The sequence below is a fragment of the Mandrillus leucophaeus genome, unplaced genomic scaffold, assembly GCF_000951045.1.
Source record: "Mandrillus leucophaeus isolate KB7577 unplaced genomic scaffold, Mleu.le_1.0 Scaffold67, whole genome shotgun sequence".
NCBI classification, from domain to species: domain Eukaryota; kingdom Metazoa; phylum Chordata; class Mammalia; order Primates; family Cercopithecidae; genus Mandrillus; species Mandrillus leucophaeus.
This window is the reverse complement of record NW_012107252.1, coordinates 2,905,598-2,930,295: the sequence shown is the minus strand read 5'-3', so window position 1 is coordinate 2,930,295 and position 24,698 is coordinate 2,905,598. Positions and strand designations below refer to the sequence as shown.

At 53.7% G+C, this 24,698-nt stretch overlaps 1 protein-coding gene across 1 annotated transcript in view; it reads right to left on the bottom strand.

Annotated features, from left to right (window-relative positions):
* The window catches only part of PTPRF (protein tyrosine phosphatase, receptor type, F), an 86,146-nt gene extending 65,795 nt beyond the window's left edge, over positions 1 to 20,351 (bottom strand). Inside the window, exons 1-5 of the mRNA XM_012001792.1 lie at positions 20,192 to 20,351; positions 19,749 to 19,828; positions 12,913 to 13,048; positions 4,104 to 4,249; positions 3,799 to 3,940 (exon numbers count right to left, since the gene is read on the bottom strand). Coding sequence (XP_011857182.1) covers positions 3,799 to 3,940; positions 4,104 to 4,249; positions 12,913 to 13,003 — 379 coding nt within the window. The 5' untranslated portion in view covers positions 13,004 to 13,048; positions 19,749 to 19,828; positions 20,192 to 20,351. The remainder of the gene's footprint in view (positions 1 to 3,798; positions 3,941 to 4,103; positions 4,250 to 12,912; positions 13,049 to 19,748; positions 19,829 to 20,191) is intronic.
* Positions 20,352 to 24,698: the final 4,347 nt, after the last annotated feature.

The window sequence follows — 24,698 nt, the reverse complement described above, 5'->3', positions numbered from 1 at the left end:
GGACAGGGTCTGGGTACTTGTGCCACACTCTCCCCAGCCTCATCAGACACATCTCACACCCCAGAAGCACAAACATATACTGCCCGCCCCGGTAAAGAAACCAAACAGAGACACCTCCTGCAGAGACACCTCCTGCCAGTCCCTTTTTTTTTTTTTTGAGATAGAGTCTCCTGTCGCCCAGGCTGGAGTGCAGTGGTGCAATCTCAGCTCACTGCAACCTCCTCCTCCTGGGTTCAAGCAATTCTCCTGCCTCAGCCTCCCAAGTAGCTGGGACTATAGGCGTGCACCACCACGCCCAGTTAATTTTGTATTTTTTGGTAGAGACGGGGTTTTGTCATGTAGGCCAGGCTGGTCTGGAACTCCTGACCTCAAGTGATGTGCAGGCCTCTGCCTCCCAAAGTGCTGGGATTACAGGCGAGAGCCACCGCACCCCACCCCTGCTGTCAGTCTGAGTCGGTTCTCCTCACCCCAGGACTGAAAGACCACCTCCATCCTCCTCAACCCTTTAAAAGATAAGGCTGCCCAGGGCAGTGGCAGAGGTAAGAGGGCTCCTGACACAGCACCTGGGGCTTAGGCACTTTTGAAGGACTTCTCTTTCAACACTAACAAGGAGGCCCTGTTCCCCAAACTGAGAGCCTGAAAAGAAGCCCTCTGGGGCATCTGGTCCTTCAGCTGCCTACCAAATGCCAGGGCAGGGCAGACGGCTCCCTGCTAGGACAAATGCCAACAGGAGGACTGGGCAGCGTTGAAATACTTGCCCCAGGTCACGAGTGGGGAAACTGAGGTCAGCAGTGGCAGGGAGGAGCCTGAGAACTCAGCAATCAGTGATACTGGTCCAGGACCTGTTCTCTGAGTTCCTACTGCACAGGTAAGTCCCCCCATGGGAGTAGACAGTGGGGCTGCACCACCCGGATGATGCCAGGCAGCACGGAGGAAAACCACCTTCAGCTCACACGGTGAGGCCTCAAGAGGTACAGCTTCCAGCCCCACAGCAACCACCACCACCCTCCTGGGAAGTGCTTCATACAGAGCATTCAATCTTCCAAACCAGCTTGGATGGTAGGCATTATATCCATTTACAGATGGAGCAAATGAGGCTCAGAGGCATAGTTACTAACCCAAAGACACATGGGAAGTGAGTGGTACAGAGTCTTAACCACTGTCCGCCATGGATCCTCTAAGCTTATAGAGCCCATGGACTCACACGAGACACAGATGCAAAAGAGTAACTGGCAGTGGGCATGGTAGTTCATGTAAGCCCAACACTTTGGGAGGCCGTGGTGGGTGGATCATGAGGTCAGGAGTTCGAGACCAGCCTGGCCAACATGGTGAAGCCCCCTACAAAAAATACAAACATTAGCTGGGCGTGGTGGTGCCCACCTGTAGTCCCAGCTACTGGAAAGGCTGAGGCAGGAGAATCACTTGAACCCGGGAGGCAGAGGTTGCAGTGAGCCGAGATCGCCACTGCACTCCAGTCTGGCAACAGAGACTCCGTCTCAAAAAACAAACAAACAAAAAAAAACAAAAACCAAACAACAACAACAACAAAAAGAGTAAACCGAATGAGATGTGGGTGTGAACAGATAAAGTCATGGCGTAAAAATGGCCAATGTGAAAAGATGTTCAGCTGTTCTTGTAATCAAAGATATGCAAATTAAAATGAGATGCCACTTTTTGCCTATTAAGTTGGCAAAAAATTTTCTGATGATAATTCCCAACACTGAGAAAGATGTGCAGGAAAGAGGTACTCTTCTGCCCTGCTTGGCAGGAGTATGAACTGACACAATCTTCTGGAAATATGGAAAGGCTTAAAAATGCATGTGCCCTTTGACTCAGCAATTCCACTTCCACGAATCTAGAATAAGGAAATAATCAGGAAGGCGAACACATCCATCTACAATGATGTGTATGGCACCTTATTTATAGAAACAAAAAACTGAGAACAACATATGTGTCCAACAATAAGGGAATGGCTAAATAAATTAGGGTACTTCCATGTGACAGCTTACCCATAGCCATTAAGGATAATGATACAGGCCGGACACGGTGGCTCACACCTGTAATCCCAGCTCTTTGGGAGGCCAAGGTGGGCGGATCACGAGGTCAGGAATTCAAGACCAGCCTGACCAATATGGTGAAACCTCATCTCTACTAAAAATACAAAAATTAGTCGGGCATGGTGGTGCGCGCCTGTAGTCCCAGTTACTCGGGAGGCTGAGTCAGAAGAATTGCTTGAACCCAGGAGGTGGAGGTTGCAGTGAGCCAAGATGGCACCAATGCACTCCAGAGCGAGACTCTACCTCAAAAAAAAAAAAAAAAAAAGGATTAATGATACAGAAGAATATTTAATGACAAGAAAAATGTCATATATATATATATATATATTTTTTTTAAGCAGTCTACAAATCATCAGATAGTATGTGGTCCCATTTCTGTTCACACACACACATATGTGTGTATGTATATATATATATGCACAGAAAATAGACCATGAGCAAATAACCAAATGTTATTAGTAGAGGTAGAGAGACATTTTAATTTTTCCCTCTGTGCTATTCTATACTTTTCAATTCTTCAAAAAGGAACAGGTATCGACATCACATTTTAAAAAAAGAAAGCAACAATTGGCCAGGTGCAATGGCTCACACCTATAATTCCAGCACTTTGGGAGGTTGAGGCAGGTGGATCACCTGAGGTCAGGAGTTGAAGACCAGCCTGACCACATCTCTACTAATACTACAAAATTAGCCAGGCATGGTGGTGCATGCCTGTAATCCCAGCTACTTGGGAGGCTAAGGCAGGAGAATCACTTGAACCCAGGAGGCAGAGGTTGCAATGAGCTGAGATCGCACCATTGCATTCCAGCCTGGGCAACAAGAGTGAGACTGTGTCTCAAAAAAAAAAAAAGAAAAAAAAGAAAGCAACAATCGATGCTATATTTTGAAAATACAAATTCAGACTGATGAATCCGTTGTGGCTGGGGTCTGATCATGTCACCCCCGCCTTGTTTGTGGCTTCCTATGTCCCTAGGAGAGTGTTCATTTCTCAGCCAGAGCCTGTGTAATCTGCCCTCCAAACCTCTCCAGACTCATGCTGAATTGCTTTCCCCTTTTTCCTGTGCTCTCTAGCTCCCCCTCTGCCCTCCAGAAAACCCAAACTGAACTACTCAGAGCTCTCTGAAAGCTCCATTCTCTCTTGCTTCTGGGCCTGGGCACCTGCCTAACTGCCAACCACCACCCCCAACTCCCACCTGTCCTCAAGACTTGGCTTAGACACAGCTCTCTCCTCCTCGATGCTCAGAGGACTTCAAGGTGATCCAGGGAATGCTTGTGAATGCACGGAGAAGCCACCAAGTGAGAGAAGACACTAAAATCCACGGACACAGCCCCAAGCCTCAGCTCACAGGGGCAACAAGAAACACACCTGACACCTACGGCCAGGCTCCACATGGAAATCAGGTTCACTGCCACAGCCACAGCCATAACCACATAACCTAAGGGATACACAGCTGCGGCTCCACATCTCGAGTCAGACCCCAGACCCCACCCAAGCGACGACCCAGCTCAGCAGTAGAATACAAATGCATCATGCCCCACATGGCTGGCCTCAGCATAAGCCACACAATCCGGGTCAGATCCAATGACTATCACTGTCCACCACTGACTTTCACCGACCCCAAGGTGGCCAGTCCTCCTTTCCGCCAAATGCACATGGGCCCAGGGTAGGATCAGGGCTGGCTGGCTCTTCCCGCACCTCAGCCCGGCAGCCCACTGTGCCACATGTCTCCCTAGCACGTACCTTCGAGCACTGAGAGCTTGGCACTAGTGTTGATCTCACCCAGGCTGTTAGTAGCTGTACACTCATAGATGGCTTCATCTCGCTGCACCCGCAATGGCTGGATCCGAAGCACTGACCCTGCCCCATCATCAAACTCAATGACCTGTCAAGGGGACAGACATGGGGTCACAGCCTACTCAGGACACAGGAGCCTGCTCAGGGTCAGTTGTCCTCCCACCTTCAAAAGGTCCATGGGGAGGGAGACTGAAAGGAGAGAGTGTGGGCAGACCCTCAGCCCTGCCTACCCCTTCCCACCACAGACGCACCTCGAAGCGCTGGGAGCTGACTTTCTTCCCCTTCTTCATCCATGTGATGCGTGGCTTGGGTTCTCCTGTGGCTTGGCACACGAAGGAGGCTACCCCTCCTGACAACCCAGTCTGGTCCTCAGGGACTTTAATGAAGACAGGTTTGCCTGGAAGAGATGGAGACACCAAGTCACCACGGCACAGTCACTACAGGAATGGCCAGTGAGGCAGGTGGCAGTCATGGGAGCAGAGAGAAAGACCTACAAAGAAAACACGGACACCTCACCTTTACGCAGCGCTTAGTATGTGCCAGGCACTGTTCAGAGAGCTTAACATTTTTTAACTCTGTTAAGCATATGAGGTGGGTGCTATAACTGTTATCTGTTTCTAGAGGCCCAGAGAGGTTAAGGGATTTGTCCAATATGACACAGCTGGTAAGTGGTAGAGCTAAGATCCGAATCCAGGTGTTCGGAGTCTGGAGTTCACACTACCACTGCACCCTGCCGTTGCCCTCCCCACATCAATTCCAAGCTCCAGGAAAAAGGCGTGCTGGAGAGCTTCTGGGAAGAGCTCCAGCTCTCCCAGAGAGTTGTCCCTCCCCCTGCTCTCCATCTCAGTGATGGCACCACCATCCACCCCGGGGCTCCAGCCAGGAACCGTGACTCCTCCCTCTCTCCCAGCCCCCACATACCAGCAGCAGTCCCCAAGGCCTAGACAGTCCAGTTCCTAAGTATCTCTGGATGTCTTCCCAGGTGAATGCTTTCCTGTAAATCTGCCTCTCCCATCCCTCCCCCACTGACTTGGTTACTGCCTTCTGACAGTCTCCTCAAGGTGTCCACAGGGAGGCAGAGGGAGGAAAAGAAAGGTGGGGGCTCGGCCGGGCGCGGTGGCTCACGCCTGTAATCCCAGCACTTTGGGAGGCCGAGGCGGGCGGATCACGAGGTCAGGAGATCGAGACCATCCTGGCAAACACGGTGAAACCCCGTCTCTACTGAAAACATGAAAAAATTAGCCAGGCGTGGTGGCGGGCGCCTGTAGTCCCAGCTTCTAGGGAGGCTGAGGCAGGAGAATGGTGTTAACCTAGGAGGCGGCGGAGCTTGCAGTGAGCAGAGATCGCGCCACTGCACTCCAGCCTGGGTGACAGAGCGAGACTCAAAAAAAAAAAAAAAAAAAAAAAAGAAAGGTGGGGCCTCAGACATGGCACTGCCACACCCTCATCACCTCAGTACACATACCAGGGCCAACCTGCAGCCCCTATCCCTAAGAATTCCATCACCTAGGGTCATGAACCCAGAGAAGCCCAACCCATTTGCTACAATCTTGTAGCAATAACTCGTTAATCTTGACAGCTGATCCGTTTCCTATTAATCAGGCCAATGAACAGCTCCAAAAAGGGCTAGTGCCGTGAGAAATGACCTTTTAGACCACCTGTTCGGTCCCCAGGAGCCCAGGCCCAGCCTGGCACCTGGCACAGAAACGTGTGCAATGATCACAATCCTTTGCCAAGCACCCATTCTGCACCAGGTTCTTTATCTTTAGTCCTTCATTGCTATTATCCCCAGTTTACAGGCTCAGAGGAGTCAAGTCACTTGTCCAAGGTCACACGCCAATGAGGGGCACATCTGGGACCTGAATCCAGGCATGTTTGACTGTAAAACACCTGGTACGAAACAGTTCACACAAGACTGTCAGGGACCTTGACAAGAACAGAGTCAGTGGAGTGGTGGGTGGGGGGCCAAAGCCAGACCAAAGATGGCCAAAGAATGACTGGGAGGTGATGAGGGAGAGAGGGAAGTACAGGTGACTATACAGCTGGCAGCTGGAAAGGATGAGGGGGGAAGGGAGGTTTGTGAATTTTTGTTTTTCTTTTTTTCTTGAAGACAGATATGAAAGGCAATGTTTAAATACTGATGGGAGCTAGCAGAGACGGAGAAGGTGTTGATCCAGCAGAGAAGGGTCAGCAGATGGGGCAGAGTCTCCAAGGAGGAGAGGGTCTATGGGAGCGAGGTAGGGAGTAGCAGCTGCAGGTACCAGCAGGGAAGGAACTTTTCAGAACTCCAGGGGCCAGGGGCTCTGGGGGTTTTATGTAATTATTATGCAAGTCACTCACCATCTCTGAGCCTCTGTTTTCCCATCTCCAAAACAGCGACACAGGATTCTGTCATAGATGGAATGTCTGTAAACTGCTTTACGTGGTGGGCCTTCCATGAGTGAGGCCATCATTCGTATCAACATTATCAGTCTCACAGCAATCCCATAAGGTAGGTAGTATTATTATCCCCATTTAAGAGGTGGGGAAATAGAGGCTCAGAGGGTGAAATGACTGGCAAGTCAGAGGGATGCAGGCGTGGAGCCAGGCTTTGATCCAGCCTTCTCACTCCTAAGCTCGCCTATGGCCTTCCCTGGAGGGAGACCTTGGGACTGACTATGTTCTTAGAGTGCCTAGGGCAGGCTTGGGCAGCCAGCTCAGCGAGGCTGTAGCGGCTAGAAAGACAAGGAGACACCTCAGAAGGTCCAGAACCCCCCAGCGTGCCTTGCCCTTCCCCTGAATGCCATGTGAATGAGGCGCCAGGCTCTCCCAACTGCAGCTGACTGCAAAGTGGGCCCCTGTTGCTCCTTCCAGACAGGTGCTTTCAGACACGACTCTCCTGCTCAGGCTCCACTGGGGGTGTCTCCTGTCCCCCACCCCCATACCGCGCACTCTTCCCCCACACTTGAAGCCCTCCACAGAGCAGCTCAGGGTTCTCCATCTGCACTGCCACACCCTAGTCCAGATACCACCTTCCCTTGACTGGCACCCCATTGGCCTAACACGCGGGAGGCCCTGCCTCCAGGCTTGCCCCGTGCCTCCCGTCTGTTCTCTACTTAGTGTCCACAGTGAGCTGACAGACTCCCCCGACACCCAGCCCCATCAGAACCCTCCAAAGGCCCCCGAATCACTCTCAAAACAAAACACCTATTATGGCAGACAAAGCCGCCGGGTCTGACCGAGCTGCTCTCCCCAGAGCCCCAGCTTTGACTCCTCTAAAGAAGCAATGTCATGTTCCCTGCAGCCACAGGGCCTTTGCATAAGCTGCTGCTTCTGCCAACCTCCACTGTACCCTCTAACTTCCATTCATCCTCTGTTCTCCATTTGAATATCACTGCCTTCTCCAGTCCCCCTGCCCCCAACCCATGTGCTCAGTTCCTGGTTTGAAATTCGAGGGTAACTCCCTTGCCTCCCACAGCACTGCTCCTAGCTTATTACCTACCTGCTGAGCTTATAACTTTCACTCACGGTTTATTAGGCACACGTGTGAGGCTATTACTTTTCCACATTTTTGGTGTTTGATTAATGGCTGCTTCCCCTCCTAGAACATAACCCTGGGCAGGGCAGAGAGCATGCCTGTCTGGTTTCCTGTCCCAGTGACTGACCCAGTTCCTGGCACCCAGGGGTGGAGAATGAAAGAAGGACCGAACTGAGAAACTGAGGAGGATGAGGACTGCGGCCCCTGCTGCACCACGGGAGAGAAACCCGGGGAAAAAGTGCCCCTCCAGCTCCTGCCGGGACCTGCAGCGGCAGAAACCGGGCGCTGGAACCTGCTGAACCGGAATGGCCGGGCGAGAGGGCCTGGGGGCGGGGCGGGGCGGGGCCTCAGCTCCAAACAAAGAAGCAGAGAGGAGACGCCGGGGAGGAGAGCCAGGTGTGGGTCACCGGCGGCCTGGAAGGAGGAGGGCCCGAGAGCCGTGGGAGGCTGGGCTGTGCCCAAGGCCTGGGGCTATCGAGGAGGCAGAACAACTCCCCTCCCTTGGAGGCTGGAGAGGAGCCTGCACCCTGCCCGCCTACCCAACAGACTCTGCCAGGCTGGCCCAGTGCAGCCCCGGGGACCAGACAGGCAGGCCCCGCCCCTCGACCAGGCCTCGCCCTCCGCTTCCCTCCAATCCACCTCCACCCGCAGGACACAGCACCGGAGACAAGGCGTTGCCCCTTTCGTTGAGCAGAGAATCTTCCAGGAGCTCAGATCTAACCACACCTCTCCTCAGCTACCAACGGGCCTGACGTTCCTCTCTCCACTCCCCTCTGAAATGTGGTCCTCCCAAGCTCTCAGGCTCACCTTTCTTTAGTCTTTTTTTTTTTGAGAGTGGGGCCTCACTTTGTCACCTAGGTTGGAGTGCAGTGGCACAATCAGCTCACTGTAACCTCCGCCTCCATCTCCTGGGCTCAAGCGATCCTCCCACCTCAGCCTCCCGAGTAGCTGGGACCACAGGTGCACACCACCATGCCTGGCTAATTTTTTGTATTTTTGGTACAGACAGGGTTTCACCACGTTGCCCAGGCTGGTCTCAAACTCCTGAGCTCTGGCGATCCACCTGCCTTGGCCTCCCAAAGTGTTGGGATTACCCGCGTGAGCCACCACACCCGGCTTCTTTACTTTTTCAACAAGTATTTTTTGATCACCAACTATAGTATAGGCCCAGCACTGTGCAGAGCACACAGCTTGGACCCACCACCTAGGCTACCCTGACAGGCCAGGTCCTCGGGCTCCTCCCTGCCTTTGAGCGTGCCCAGCCCAGCCCCTCTCTCATGTCCCACCTGACCAAGCTGCTGCAGGAGCCTGCTCTGTGTCCCATGGCCTGAGACGCCCGGGGCTTCCCATCCCAGCACTGACCAGATCCCACAGTGTCAGGTCCCCAGGCAGGCAGCAAACCAAGCTACTTTGACTACTCTGCCCAGTGCCTGACCCACAGCTGGTGTTCAGGGAGATCTGAACACAACTTCTGAGACTGGGTCAACAGGGTGCCACCAGAACACACCAGGAGGGCCTTTCTGCCAGTTACCCACTGCCACCTGGCCTGACACCCCACGAGAGCATGCCCCCTCCCCGACACACACAGCCGCACAGCCCTTTCAGCTCAGCTCCCGGGGTATGCACGGCAACATTCTCGGGCCACCAAACCCATGCAGGGTAGGAGGAAGTGGCCTAAGAAAGGAATAAGTGGAACTGGCTGGAAGAGGGCGGCTGCAACCACCTCCCAGGGAGGTTGTAGGGGTCCAGCCTCAGGGACAGTCAAACTGGGCCACCATCAAGGCTCTTCTATAGAGAGACTGACTGCTATTTTGTGCCTTTCCCATGGAGTACACATACACACGTACACAAAGGGAACACGGAGGCAGGGCTGTGAGTGCCAGCGAGGGCAGGGCAGGGAGCTTCTGGAGAGGCAGATCTCCCCGGCTCTGAGCAGCTTAGGCGGGGACTCAGTGAGCTCCTCTGACTGCTCCTGGTGCCCCCTGGAGCCCACTCAGAGACAAGCCTGGTTCCCAGGGACACAGCAAGAGCCCCAGGTCACGGCCTTAGATAAGGGGAATACATACTAGGTTCCAGGCACCTCGTCCACGTGACCTCAGTTAACCTTTCCAGGTAGGCGTGATTATCCGCATTGTGCAACAGGGAAACAGGCCGAGAGAGAGAAAGCAGCGGAACCTGTGGGAAGTCCCACAGGGAGCAGAGTCTAGACAGGCCACCCATAGAACAAGGGGGAGAGCATGACGACAGACGACAGACCCTGTGTGCTCCACAGGCTCTGGGGAGGAGGGAAATGACACAACAGACACACTCCCGGCTCCTCAGCCTCTGCCCACCTCTGTCTACCCACCCACCACCCACCACCCACCCCTCCAGCCAGCACACATCCTGCTCTGGGCTCCTAGGATTCTGGGTAAATGGGCCATACCCAGGGTCTCACTCCCACTTGGTCCCGGGACCCCACCTCTGTCCCATGCTGTCAGGTTCTCACTGTGGCTCTCCCATGAGTTCCACAGAGAAGCCCAGCCACATTCCTGCTTCTTCCCCTAAACCCCACCTCATTATGCAATATGCCCCCATTAGCAAATGTCCACTCACCCTTCAGGGCTCCCCTCTTCCAGGAAGCCTCCCAACTCCCCTCCCAAGATGCTTCTGCCATGGCCTGTGTCACTGCACCCACCCAGCACACCCTGTGGTCACTGCTCACAAGCCTGTGCCTCCACACTACAGGTCCTGCCTGAAGGCAGGCACGCGACACGCACTTGAGATCAGCAAAAAACTCTGCCCTGGCTCAGGACACCTCTGGCCCCACAACCTCCCATCCTGAGAAGCCACGAAGCCCGGCTGGGGAAGCTGCGCTGTGGCAGATCCTACCCCAATGTGTGCCCAAATCTCCACTGGAGCTGCGTGTGCGGCACTGACGCTGGGGCCTCTGGGCTAACTCTTGGCAGCTGCTTCTCCACCCGCTTCCCTCCACTCCCCTCAGAGGCCAGGGCCCCCATTCATTTGTCTCGTTAAGAGGCCTATTGAAACACATTTGTCCGCTCCGCGCTTCACTGCCCCAGCCATCAATTCTCTGGGGGGCCTACCCTACCTTCTGCAGTGGCCCTGTCCATGCATGGCCACTTGCCCCTGGCTAGTAGTTGCCCAAGCTCAGCCCGAGACCGGCCTCAGTGCAGGGAGAGATCCAAAAGTGTGTGCAGTGTTAAGACAGGCCCGGAGGACAGACCCTGGCTCCTGGGGCTCAGTCACCATGACCCCGAGCCCAGGCTCCTGCCCCATGGCTCTCTGCCTGGGAGAAGGCCTGAGTCCCCCGAACTCCCTACCTGGATAAGGCAGGATTTCAGCTTCTTCAGCTGCTTTCTACCTTCAAGACCTGGTCTTTGGGCTTTGGTTCCTAAGGAACCAGCATGGAGGTGCTTGACTTTGCTTTAAAAACTGTTCCGCCTTGCCCCTACCAATTCCTACTGGGAACTGGTGAGCCACTAAAAGAAGTCAGCATGGTGGGTGAGTGGGGTGGGTAGGGGGACAGCAAGGGACGAGGTGGATAGAAGCTTGATAATGCAGGGCCTAGAGAAGGGTTACAACCCTGGGGGCCTGGGGGCAGGAGGGACTGAAGGATTCTAAACTGAAGAGTGACATGATGATGTTTTCACCTTGTGACATGACTCTACCTTTGGAATGCAGAATGGATTAGGAAGGAAAAGACTGGAGGCAGGGAAATCATCAGGAGGCTGCTGCGTGCAAAAGCCCAAGAGCCGAGGGTGGCTTGAATGAAGGCGGGAGAGAGAGAAGTGGATGCATTCCAAAGATATTCAGAAGGTAGAAGCAACGGAGCTTGGTGATGGATTAGATGTGGGATATCACGGAGGGAGGAGGTTGGGAGGAGGCCCAGGTTCTGACTTGGGTGACCAGGTGGGTGGTAATGCCTTTCACAGGAGAGAACGCGGGAAGACAGCAGGCTAGGGGATGAGAGTGAGGGGTACAGGTACAGGTTGGAGCGCGCTGGGTCTGAGGCAGTAGGAGGGGCAGCTCTTCTCCCAGAATGTGTTATCTGTTGAAGCCCAGCTGGGCCATCCTTCCCCTGCCCTAGAGCTCCTGTCTGAAGGCCCTCAGAGTGCCTGGGGTTGGGTCAGCGGGGAGGGCAAGGACAGTACTTCAGTGTCCAAGAGCTGCTGACCACATCTGGACAAGCCTTCACCTTCCTGCCAACCACAGGGGTCACACCTGATAGGGCTTTCTACTCCAACCTGCCCCTGCAGGTTCCAGGCAAGCCTGGAGATACCCTGCCCCACTTCCCCATGTGATTCCCCACCTGTCTTGTTCCTTGCTGTCATCTCCCCAGCCCTCTCTTTGGTACCTGGTGCTCCCATGACCCTTCGCCCCACCCCTTGGGAATGCCTGCCCCTTCTCCTTTCCCTTCTATCTCCACCCAGGACCCAGCACCTAAGGACAAAGGGCGGGACCACGCCAGTCCCACCCACTCCAGAATGTTTCTGAATAATTAATGAGCCATTAGAAGAAAGAGCCCCGGTGGGGCAAGGGGAGAGATCTGTGCCCAGAGATACGGAGGCGGAGGCGGGTGGGGGAGCCCTATGGCCTGGTGACCCGTGGGCTGACCCCAGGGTTGGCCCTGGATCACCCCTGGGCTCTGGACAGGCTGGGAACGGCCCCTTCCCCCAGGGACCTTGGCTCCGACCTCGCCCCTCCCCCTCAGCTTGCAGATTGGCTAAATCTGCCCTGTGCCCCGCCTCCCACCAGTAACCAAGCAGTGGTAACCATGGTGACGGGGCGGGCTGCGGCCAGTCTCATAGTGCTAGGCAGGGGGAAGGGCAGCAGGAAAGGGACCAAAGTTCGGAGTTGGATCTGGATGGGGACAATTCCACCCCCTTCTAACACAAACACACACAGAGGGGCGTTGCTCAGCTTCCTGCCGGCCAAACACAATCCTTCCCCCATTTCCAGGGCTGAGGAGCTGGGGTAGGGGGGATGCTCCTTTGCCTAGAAGGTCCCCATGAAAAGAGAAGGAGGGGCTCAGATCTGGATATTTGGATCCTGAGGGTCCAGCGTAGGGGAAGAGCTATGGGTGGCTCCTGCTTTTGACCCTCCTTGGGCCTATGGACACACCTGGCATCCTGGGCATGCATCCACACACATGCCCTGCGTGCCACCCCCCGATTCCCATGCCGACCCCTGGCTGTAGCTCACACTGTGCCTTCAGCACAGATCTGCAACAGTGGACACAGCACATGCACAGGCACATCACACAGTGACCACATGAATCCAGGACCGGTCTCACCCTGGCCCCGTAAGACAGGGTCACGATTCGACTGCCCCACTCTGGTGCCTAAAGATGCTCCTAAGTACCCAGGTATTCCTTAGAAAGAGGCTCTCCAAGCAGTGGGGGCTCTCTAGGACAGAAGGTCTAAAGGGTTTCTGGCCATCCTGTCTCTCCTAGTAGCTGGTCTGTCCCCATCCCAGAGTCCTGCTGGGAAGGATGCCACCTTTCAACCTGGGAGATCTGCACCTTGAGGATTCAGACTTACTGTCACCATGGGCGCCTGCCACCAAACCAAGCATCACCAGTGCAGGCACAAGGGGCACCATCGTCCTCCCTGGGGCTGGCTCGGGGGCCATCCAGGGCTCTAGCTCCACAGCCAGCCACAGCCCAGGACAATCAACCTGTAATGGAGAGAAGGGCAGAGCTAGTTAGCTGGTATTTACTGGTATCCCTAATGGCCACCCCTGTCGCTTCCTGACCCCCACTGACCGACTGACCATGCAGAGCCTCGTTCAACAGACCCCCCCACCACTTGGGCTGTGCAATGACCACCTAGACCTCTGACCCCAGTGACCACCCAAGTTCCTCACTGGTTCCCCAGCACCCATAAGGACAGCCCAATAGTCACAGTGGAGGGAGAAAGAGTGCAGGAGGCCTTCAGGTCATTCTCTAAACCTGAGTAGGGGGTACAGGGAGTGGGTGACATCAGAGAATGTACAGTGTGTTCCATTCCAGACCTTGAGCTTCTAACTCACCCCCATAAGAGGACAGAGAAACAGGGTCAGAGAGACACTTAGGTGGGACAGAAGACAGAGAGACAAGACAGACAAGGAGCAGTGAAGGGCTAAGCAGACTGACTCTGGAGTCTCCCTGGGATAATTCTGTTGCCCCTCCTCTCCCCAGCAGGGAGGGAGAAGGTGGGAGGCCAGACTCCACAAGCACGCTGAGCACAGGCCCCAGAACACAGGCTTGTTAGCAGAAGACGAGCTCCAGGTATCAGAGGCTTCCAGCCAAAGCCACAACCCATCAGTGCTCGCCAGGACGTGCTCTTGACAAGCTGCTGCTGCCCTGCCTGGCCACCTTCGTCCTACCCAATTCCCATGGCACCTTCCCACTTCACAGAGAAACCACAGGGAGGCCTTAGTGGCCAGGAATGGGGGTGCTAGACCCTAGAATTCAAACCCCACATCTCTTCTGCCCTTGCCCCAGAAGCCCAGAGCCGAACAAGTGTAGGGAGGATGGGGTGTGAGCCTCACGCGCCGATGTTTGAGACAGGAAGCTATGCACAAAAAGACTGAGTAGCCTCTGGGACTGGCTGAATGCCTCTAGGCCTTTACTCCCAAAGCTCCTGGCCTGGAGTGCCCCCAGGCACACCTGGGTGAAGCCTCTAGTGTGGCCGCACTGTACATGGGAGATACGCTGCTATCGCTCTCTGGCCCCAGGGAGAGTGAGCTCCCCAGGGTCTCTCTCCCATACCCCTCACGGGGGGCACCAGGGGATGTATGGAAGTGCCCACAAGCTCTGATCACACCACGCTCTGGGCAGAGGGATGAGACGTGGTCAATCCCTCATGAATGCTGTGAAGACACAACAGAGCAGAGTGCATGACAACGGACACGCCCTGGGGCCCCACAGTGATACCCATGGACTTCGGTCAGGGAGTTGTGATCAGACCCAGGTCCCCGCTGACCCACAATGGTAAGAGAATTTTCAAGGTGACAGGGCAGGTGAACAGGAAGGGGCAGGGCTCAAAGGTGCTCCGGTCCTTTCTGAAATTTGAACCCTTGTCTTAACTGAGATAATCAAAGGTCATGAGGTCAGGGAGCAGCAGTTGAGCAAAGGTGTTGGACAAAGCAGGTGGGACTGCAAAGTGGGATGGGGCCAAACACAAAGGAAAAGGGGTGGGAGTTGTCCCCTGTCCCAGGATCTCACCAAAAATCTGAGACTGGAGCTGAACAACAAAGTAAGAACATTGAAGGGGCATGATGGGTGTCCATTTACACCAAGCTGGAGGGGGGGATCTGCTCCATGATCCCAGAGCTCAGGCGGCTGAGACCACAATGACGCCTGCAAGGCCACGCTGGGATGGGGGTCACACATCACTAAGGCCCTGCCTGAGCTTGCGCTATGGTGCCACATGCAGCCAACAATGGAGCACCTTCCCAGCGGCCATCAGGTGGTGGACTATGAGTGGCTCTTCCTCCCTGGGCCTGTGGACACATCTGGTATCCTATGCCAGGCCAGGTCATCATGGGGGTATGGGCCTCTGATGGACCATCCTGGAGCCCCTGATTGAGATATATGAGTTTATAACTCAATAGTTGTGTTGCACCAAAGGACAGGGTACAGCAGCCTTGTACCGGCATCATGGGTATAACTCTATAATAGTCACAGATGTTAACTCCCAGGAACAAGCATTCCAAGCATGTAACCCTGCCAGGCAGGCTTCATAGGGACATAGGCCCCCAGCACGAGCATATCTCCCTGCTCTGAAAATAAAATGCACAGTACAGTCATCATAGGATACAGCTCCCCAGTACAATGAGCAGAGGCTTAATCCCCTGTAGCCGCCTTGGTGCAGTAATCATAGCAGTGTAACTCCCAGGTGCAGACATCATGGAGGTTTAACCATGTGGTCTAGACATCACGTGGGTGGACCCAGAGGGTACAGTGCAGCTGCCTGATAAGGACATTACAGGGGTGCAACTCCCCATACATCATCACAGAGATGTAACGTGCTGTTACAGACATCACGGTGGGGGCAGAGCTCCCAGGAGAGCCATCGTGGGGGTAAACTCCCAGAATAGACACCCATGTGGTACAAGCTTGGATGAGAGTCTGGCCATGGGTGTTAAGAGAACTTGGGCCTCAGGTAACCCTACCCCCAACCTGGGGCCTCCAGGAACCCCGTGTCTCTGGGTTGGGGTGCTCAGGACACTTTGTTCAGATCCAGAAAGTAGAAGAGAGAGCTTCTTCCAGTGGTCCATGATGGACACAAGGACACAGATGCCCAGGGAGATGGGGAAACACAAGGGACACACACAAACACATTCTCAGGCAACTACTCGGGCAACCACACAGCTGTACGAGCCAGGGCCTCTCCCTCACCAGCTCCTGGTGAAAGCAAACTGCCTCCCGCCCCGGACTCCGGGCACAGAGCCTGCCCTGGTGTCAGGCGGTTCAGGCCACTCCCAGCTCCAGGGCCTCCCTCATCAGAGCAGAGCAGCCCTGGATCCCCAGGCCTGGCCTAAAGTCTAGACCTTGGCCCTACACCAGCCCCCAGAGTCCCAGGGTCACCTGCGGGGAGAAGGTGGGAAAGGAACAGGGGGCAGGGCTGCTGCTAGCCTGAATGCGGTTGCAAGGCTGAGCACCTTGTGAATCCATGCAACGGTCTTCACAGCAGAGCACCCACTTCACCAGCATGGCTGGGTGAGCCTGGGCTTTCAACAACCAAGATAAAAACAAGGCCGGGACACTTGGGCACTCAAGCTCGTCTCTGAATTGCACTGTGGACCATCCGTTCTGCCAAGCTGACATACTTGGGCAGGAACACAATTACATACGGTATGATATTATAGAATATAATTGGACACAATTTTTCCACATTCAGAATGGTTTTAATATATCCTTTTCCTTTGCTACGTCAGTGTAAAGCTGCCAACTGCCCTTTCTTGGGAAGAACTGTCCTTTATGCTCAAATTTTGTCCTTGGTGTTAAAATGTTCTTTCCTGTATGAAACGATGGGGATAGCAGGTAACAGTTGTTTTTTTATAATGCCTTTACTTGGCAAAATAAAAAATTGCCAACCCCATGTCTGGCTCTTGAGTACTTTTGGAAATTGTATTGGTTCGTGAAACCAAAGAGCCTGGGAATCACTGCTTTGAGGGAAAAGGAAGAAGCAGGCACTAGAGCAAGCCATAGCATTCGCGTATGAACGTCACAGAAGGCTCATGTTACAAAACACAGAAGCCATGTCACCTCCATGCAGCCCACCCTAAGCACCCTGCCAGCCTCTGTGGGGGCCCAAGGGACCATGTGACACCAATGATGGGGGGTTCCCTGGCTGGAGAACAGCTGGGATCATTCCTGAGTCCTCGCCATAAATATGCAAACACAGATTGATTTGTTTCCTTGGGCAAGCATTATTATTCACAAATATTAATTAGTCTCCAGATACCACCTGTTTCTGCAGCCTCCCCAACCTTACCTCCCCAGGCCAGGACCCTGGGGCCCAGAAATGAGCAGAAGGAGGGGTATCCAGGGCCCCACAGAGCAGACGGCCAAGAGGAAAGGCCAGCGCTTGGGCAACGGGAAGGAAAGCGCCTGTCGGCAGGGCGAGCTCTGAGCTGTTCATCTTCTAACCAGCGGGCAGCTAACCGAGCCCTTTTGTCATGTCCTGGACAGTTCACCGCGTGGCACTGCAGCAGCGGCCGCGGAGGCGGAAACAGGCCTTGTTAGACTTGGGAAGGGAAAACCAACATGTTTCCAACTCTCACCAAAGCAACCACTGGATTATGACAGGAATAAATCACAGTCTCAGCCAGGACCCCTGACCTAGGGAAGGAGGGGCCTGTGGGGAAGAGGGCGAGGCCGCCTTCCCTCCTCCAGCCAGTTGGCTGGAATCTGTGAGCGGAGCCAGGAACAGCCCTCCCTCCCACGGCTGGTATTGGGGCTCCCACCAGCTGGACTGAGTCCCACCCTGTTGCAGCTCTTAGTTTTTCCATCTCACTGAGGAGTGGAGGGGAAGATTAGGAGGAGTGTCACAGACTCGGAGGTGGCAGAGGGTCAGCAGGAGACTAGCTCTGGGGGCAAACAGCCACAGGGGACCAGCAGAGGTATCTTCCTGCAGTTGTAATCCCTAAGCCTCCAGGCCCCTTCCTCTGGGGCTGGGGTCCTTCTTGGATTACTGTTCCCCAACTTTGCTGCCTCCAAGCCTCTGTACTTGCTGTTCTGTCTACTGGAAAAAAATGACCTTCTCCTGCCCCAGCACTCCTCACCCCTCAGAACTCTGCTCAAGTGGCCCATCACTGTCCGTCTTCCCCACTGACCCGCCCCAGTTTTCCACGTTTGTACAGCATAGTGAAAGCAGCAAGAGGCTGTAGACCAGAGGTTCTCAATTCAGGATAATTTTGCCCCCATGGGACATTACACAACGACTGGAGACATTTTTGATTGTCGAGACTGGGAAAAGCGGGGAGATGCTACTGGCATCTGCTGGGAAGAGATCAGGGATGCTGCTAGACACCCTACAATAACAAGCCCCACCCCCACAATAAGGGGTTATCTGATCCAAAATATCAACAGTGCTGAGGCTGAGAAACCCCAACACAGACAACAAGATCCTTTGCCAATTGAGTCTAGAGCCTGACCTGGCCCCTGCCCCAGAACCCAATCCCCTGGGCACCCTGGGCCTTGTACCCACGGAAGCTCCAAGCTGGCTTAATTCCTGTACTAGCTGGCACCTGGCCTCGGGACCTCAGAGTACCTTCCCCTGTACCCCCATATCAGCCCTACCCAGCTTCCAGAAGTCAGGCCCTACAGCACACCCCATCTTCACCCCATCAGACATGCCATCAGCTAGTGGCCTCCCCAGAGGACAGAGGGCTCTACCTTCAGGTACCTCTTCTGGCAAGACTGGACTTCAAGGTAGGTCAGACCATCATCTGAGGATGGAGAGGCGAAGAGACACATGATGTCCCTACACCCACCCTCCCCATCTGACTCTTTCCAGCCTGTGACATAGCCCCTCTTGCTGCACTCTCTACATAACCCCAGTGCCCATCTCACCAAGCATAGGGCCTGAACTCCAGCAGACACCCAAGACACACACATTTCCTTCCCCTACCCTGGCCAGACCCATCTCTTCCACAGCCTTGTTAGTTCAGCCACCCGTCCGGATGTTCAGTGGGCAGGGTGATGAACAAGACAGTCAGAGGCTCTGCCTTCAAGGAGCTTACAGAGAATGAACAGACCCACTGAGTTCTTGGCTCAGGATGGCCCAACCAGAACTCATCTGCCCCAATCCCACTCCTCCTCCAGGGTGTCCAGTCTTGGGGACAGCCCCACCATCTGCTCAGTCACCAAGCCCGCAAACCCTCCTTAAATGCTCCCTTGTCCTCATCCCACACATCTAACCCATCAATAAGTTTGAATATGCCCTGCCTCCATCCTCACTGCCACTATGTTAGTAAGACCTCATCACTTCCCGCCTCTTTGGTGGGCTTCCTGCCTTCAATCACTCCCTTCCAACCTGGCCTGCACACAGACCAATGCCACCTTTCAGCACATAAAAATGCAAATCTGCACTTTTGTTTGCCACTTTATTCCAGAGCAGGCACTCAGATCGTGTTCCATGAATGAATGAACAGATGGGCAATGGACAGATGAATGCATGGATATTGCTTCTCTGCTTAAGAACCTTCAATGCTGCTGTATAGCCCTCAGAAAAAAGTCTAACGTCTTTAGCCTGACATCCAAGGCCCATGATGCTAACTCTAAACCAACTCGCCAACTTCATTCCCTACAACTCCAGCCCACCCATTCTGTGCTTCTAACAGAGAGGAGGACAAGGGGACCTCAAAGAGATGCAGAGGACATGCCCAGATCCTGCAGGCACCATGCTCTTTCTACCACAACCTACAGTTGATGGGAACAGTCTTTTCTACAGAAACGTGGTGAATGGAGAAGCAGAAGATAGATCCTGGTCTAAGTCCCAGGACATCACCAGAAGCCTATTTCACACCTACAGTACCTGACGAGCTGTATGTCATTCCCTATCCACCTCTATCATCCACTCCAGCCAGAAACTCAGGCACCATCCGTGACACCTCCCCTCCCTCATGCTCCGCATTCAATCCTTCACCATGTCCTGTCTACTCCACCTTCCTAAATAGCACTCACATCCCTTCTCTCCACTTCTGTCACTGCCTCCCTGGTCCATGCCTCCACATCTCTCACCAGTGCTCACTGGATCATGTCATGCCCCCTGCTGACACCCCCTATATAGTTCCACTAACCCTGCACCAAAGTCTAAGCTGCTCAGCCTGGCCCACAGGACCCCTATGCACTCCTGCTCCTGGCCACTTCTTGGGGCACACTCACCAGGTCTTTGCTTCTTCACCCCAGTCACTCTTGCTGGATACTCAGCACCAAGGGCAGGGCACCAGGGCCTCCGCTCCTTTCTGGACAGAAAGGAAAGCATATGAAAAAACATCAAGAATTTCATCACAGCAGCATATGTATTGACACAGAAAGACATTAAAAATTTGCTGTTTATGCAGAAAAAAAAGCAGGTTATGGAAATGTTCATGTAGAACCATCCCCATCTGGTAAAAATGCCCATCTTTTCCCTTCACTCCCTCGCTCATTCATTTTGATACTCCCTGAGCACCTACTATGTGCTAGGCATCTTTGCAGGCACTAGCCATATAGTTGTGAGCAACACAGACCAAGTCCCTGACCTCAGCAATAGACTTTGTGGCCCAGCTCCTCAGCATGACCCCGGAGCCAAGCAAAGTCAGCCCGTCCCACCTCTGCGGCCCTACCTGCCCATGCTCTCCTCCTGCCAGAATGGGAACTTCCTCTTCTGATCCTCAAATGTGCCAAATTTCTTCCTATCTCCCAACCTTGCCAGTGCTGAATGCCACTGCCTGGCACAGGCTACCCGTGTTCCTCCGGCCAATTTACCCTCGGATCTCAGATCCAGTGGCACTTTCTCAGGGAAGCCTTCCACAATGTCCCAGACTACCCGCCTGGACCTTGGCTTGGAGCCGTGACCACAAACATGACTCTTTACATATTTTTACAATGACTGAGTCACTACCATAAGCTTGATAGGAACATGGACTGTGGCTGCCCAGCTCATCTCCATATTCCCAGCACCTGGCTGATAGCCGGCACGTAGTAGGTGCTCAGTCAATATACACTGAATGAGTGGATGAACGCATGAATGAGTTCAAAGAAAACAGCCCAGCCTGGAAGAACACACTCCAACATACATGCCAGTCTTCAAAGAAGCTTCAGAAGCAATATTTATTTTTGCCTTTCTGCTTCTCTATAATTTTTAAAATGAAGGTGTGCCCCTGGATGCCTCCTCCGCTGGCACACATGCAGCGACAGAGCCCAGCCCCTTCCTTCTAGAGCCATTATTGAGCCCCCACCAGCGTGGGTGCCATCCTGAGTGGGGGGGTGGTCAGACACATCCACACCACCTCACAGAAGCTCAGCTGTTTGGCCTACTCGACGCAAGCTGCACCTTGTAGCAGGCTTCTCACCTCATGCCCCCACATGCACAGTGATCCTCGCCCCACTCCACTCTGCCACCTTGGCTCCTCCTATAACGGACACAAAGAAACCACAGTGGGAGGGTGGTGCATGGGAATGTCCTCACCGGCCCAAGACTGACCCTCATCATGAAATAAAGGACACACCTCTGCACCTGGAAATTACCCTCAAGTTGCACTAACCACCTCTGCCAATATGGGGGTGCTCTCATGGACTGAAGGCCATCCCAACTGACGCAAGACAGCCCTCACCAGCTCACCGACCCAGCCTCTACTGCCCCACCTACCTGCACCAGAACCCGTGGCCCTCTCTGCATGCTTCCCTCCCAGCTCCCCAAGTCGAGTTTCTCGTTTCCAGCGGCTGCTGCTCCCAGCACACAGGCTGCCTGGCGGGTCTGGCCAGACAAACCAGCTTCCAGGCCCCAAACTTAAAGGCCCATTTGTCTAGAGATGCCCGCAGGGCCTCACAGTATTCAAGTGAGGTTTTTGGCTACGCCATTGTGCAGAGACCCTGGGCAGAGGGGCAGAGTCCAAGGCAGGGAACTGGGTAATGGGAAAGGCCTCCCCCAAGCTGGCCAGGCGCTGCTGCCACACCCAGGGCCATAGCAGGGTCTCGTGCTTGGAATCTGAGATAGGCCCTACATGGAGCAGAAGCCACACCTGGAAAGAGGAGTGTACCCAAAGCGGCCAGGGACCATTTAAGAAGACTAAACATTTGCAAAGACCCAGAGGCACACAGAACAACGTGAGGGCAGGATCCTAGAAAAGCCAGACAGTAATTTTGATCCACATCAGTCTGGGATCAAACTGATCTCAAAACAACCTATCAGGCAACCAAATAAAGACTCAGATTCACCAACTGCAGCTCCCAGAACCACTCTACACTCACATTGGGACAGAGCCCAGAACAATCAGGACAACCAGATACACCCCCAGAACAGAGCTGGCACTGACACCTGGAAGGTTGACTAGAAAGCTACTCAGAAAGGGCCGGAATGGTTCAGGACCCAAGTTAGAAATCACACTGCTGGCCAGTCACAGTGGCTCACCCCTGTAATCCCAGCACTTCGGGAGGCCAAGGCAGGCGGATCACTTGAGCCAGGAGTTCAAGAGCAGCCTGGACAACATGGCAAAACCCCGTCTCCACAAAAAAATACAAAAATTAGCCAGGTGGGACTACACCTGTAGTCCCAGATACTCAGGAGGCTAAGGTAGGAGGATCGCTTGAGCCCAGGAGGTGGAGGCTGCAGTGAGCCATGACTGCACCACTACACTCCAGCCTGGGCAACAGAGTGAGATTCTGTTTCAAACAAACAAAAAAAAAAAAAAAAAGAAAGAAAGAAAGAAAGAAAGAAATCACACTGCTTTGCACCCAGAAAGGCCTCAGAAAGGGTGAAGTCCACAGTCATGTCCAATATCAAGAAAGAAAGCCCTTGGGGTCAACCCAGGGCTGGCCCCAGCAGGGTGCCCCATCATCTGCCAAGCCTGAAACCTGGCAAGTAGATATCTAGGGGAATACAGGCACAGCTGCCCTCTGGAGCAACCCCCAGAATGCCCTTGTGGCTGCACCGGGAACAGTCCCCAGAAACAGCAGCTAAAATACTGCTAAGGAGCTAAAACCGGAGTTCTCAGACCTAGAAGTCATGGTCCCACAGAGACGTGGTGCATCTGGACCACAGAGGCTGATGCTGGTGGAAAGAGCCTCAGTAGGAGCCCAGGGCCCAGGAAGGGTGGAAGGAAACGGGGAACTCAATACCCCAAGGCTGCCCCTTCTCAAAATGCCCTTCTACCTACCCTAAACCTGGAGTCTCTTCTACAGGCCTCACCTCTAGTCTTCTCAAGCCCACCACCTGAAGGTCAAACACCTGAGCAACAGTCACAATCCCATCGATAACAATGGGGGCTGGGCACCCCCTTTGTTGAGCTCCTCGACCTGCTAATCTCAGCCCAGAATTGCAGCAACCTTAGGCAGACAGGTACCCTAACCTTAGCAGTCTATCTTCTTATTAAAGGCAACCTCATGTGACCCCTGATGGGAGAGTGGGTTTACACCACCCCTGTTGAGGATGATTACAGTAACTGCAAACACAGACAACAGTACTCACTAGATGCCAAGCCCTGTGCTATGCACACTTTATACATACTATCTTTAATCCCCATAACAACCCTTATAAGGCATGGGTTTTTATTATAATCATTTGACAAATGAGGAAATGGATTCAGAGAGGTTAAGCCACTTGCTTAAAGTCACGCTGCTAGTAAACAGAGTCCAACCCTAGCAATATAAAACTCGAGCTCTTCCCCACTGTCGGAGGTTACTTTCTCTGATGGGCACAGCTCTACGCTCTCACACAGCTCTCGCTTCTCTTTGTCCGGGCCACATTTCTCTCCCATACCCTCACACCAAAGCCCCTCCTTGATGTGCCTCCTGCACTGAGCCTCAAATGCCCCAAATACCTCAAGGGCCACATGTCCAACTAAGAGCTTATTCTCTGCCCCTCCTCACCAAGTCCCTAACTCAGTGAATCTTCAGGGCCTTCAGTGAAGGCCCGCTCAACCACTCCCAGGAACCTGGACTCCTTCCTCTTCCCCTCCTTCACTCCCACACGCAATAATCATTCTGTCCTGACAAGTGTGCCTTCAAGATGGCTCCATGCTACCACCTATCAAAGCCAGCATCTTCTCTTACCTTACTTACCTGCACCTCTTGCCCCACTGGGCATCCTGTCTCCATCCTTTTCCCATAGCCACAGAGCATTTTCTGGAAACATGAACCTGACCACCGCACACTCCACCCTCCCTATCCAAGCTTTAAGCTTGGTGTTTTCTCTCTGGGTTCTCAGAGTAAAATGATAGGTACTTAACAGGGCATTCAATGCCCTCTGTGATCTGCCACATCTCTGAATACTTCACAAGTGACAACACCTCCCAGTCTTTATTCATACTGTTTTTTATCTACCCCAAGTCCTTTCTGTCTTCTTCAAACTCCTATTCATCCCTTCAAACCCAGTTCAGATCACTTCTTCTTGGTCTCCCCTGGGACTCATCTCACCCTGACCTCTGAACTCTCCCCTGTCTCTTGATGAACTCTTCCAATGTTCTAACTCAACTCAGAACTGCAGCTGCTTTAGTTGAGCAGATGCCTGAACCTTAGGCATGGGCTGCCTCTTCTACATAGTTGTTAGTCCCAAAGGAAGCAAGGCAGCCGGGGCTGAAAGTGCCTACCCCGGGGTCTGGCACACAGTCAGCAATCAATAACAGGTAACTGAATTGCTTTTGCATTCTCATGGTGCAACCTGCTCCCCCAGGGACCATGAGCTTCTCAAGGGCAGGGCCCTGGCTGCAAGCTTGGACCAAGCACACAGCAGTGTCAGTCACATGGGAAGTGACTGCCACTGCTGATGATGCACTGCCACACAGTTCCCTTGGATTCTTACAACAGCCCTGGGACCAAGTCCGGGTTGGATTAGCTGCCCCATTTTACAGGGAGTGAAATTGAGACTCAGGGAGAAAGGGGCCTCTTTGAGGCCTGAAGCTGGAAAGTGGAGGAGCCATGGTATGTATCACAACCTCTATTGCAGGAGGTCTGGGTCCCCTCCTCCCTGCCCCCAGTGAGGACCCTTAAAGCTAGACTCCCATAGTTCGGACTGATGGAAAAAAGGGTGGACTGTGCCCAAATTGCCAGGGCTGGTATTTTGCTGCATATCAATACGATTACCTACAAAAGATGTGTTGCTAGTTAACGTCTGCTGCAGTCTATAACTCTGCC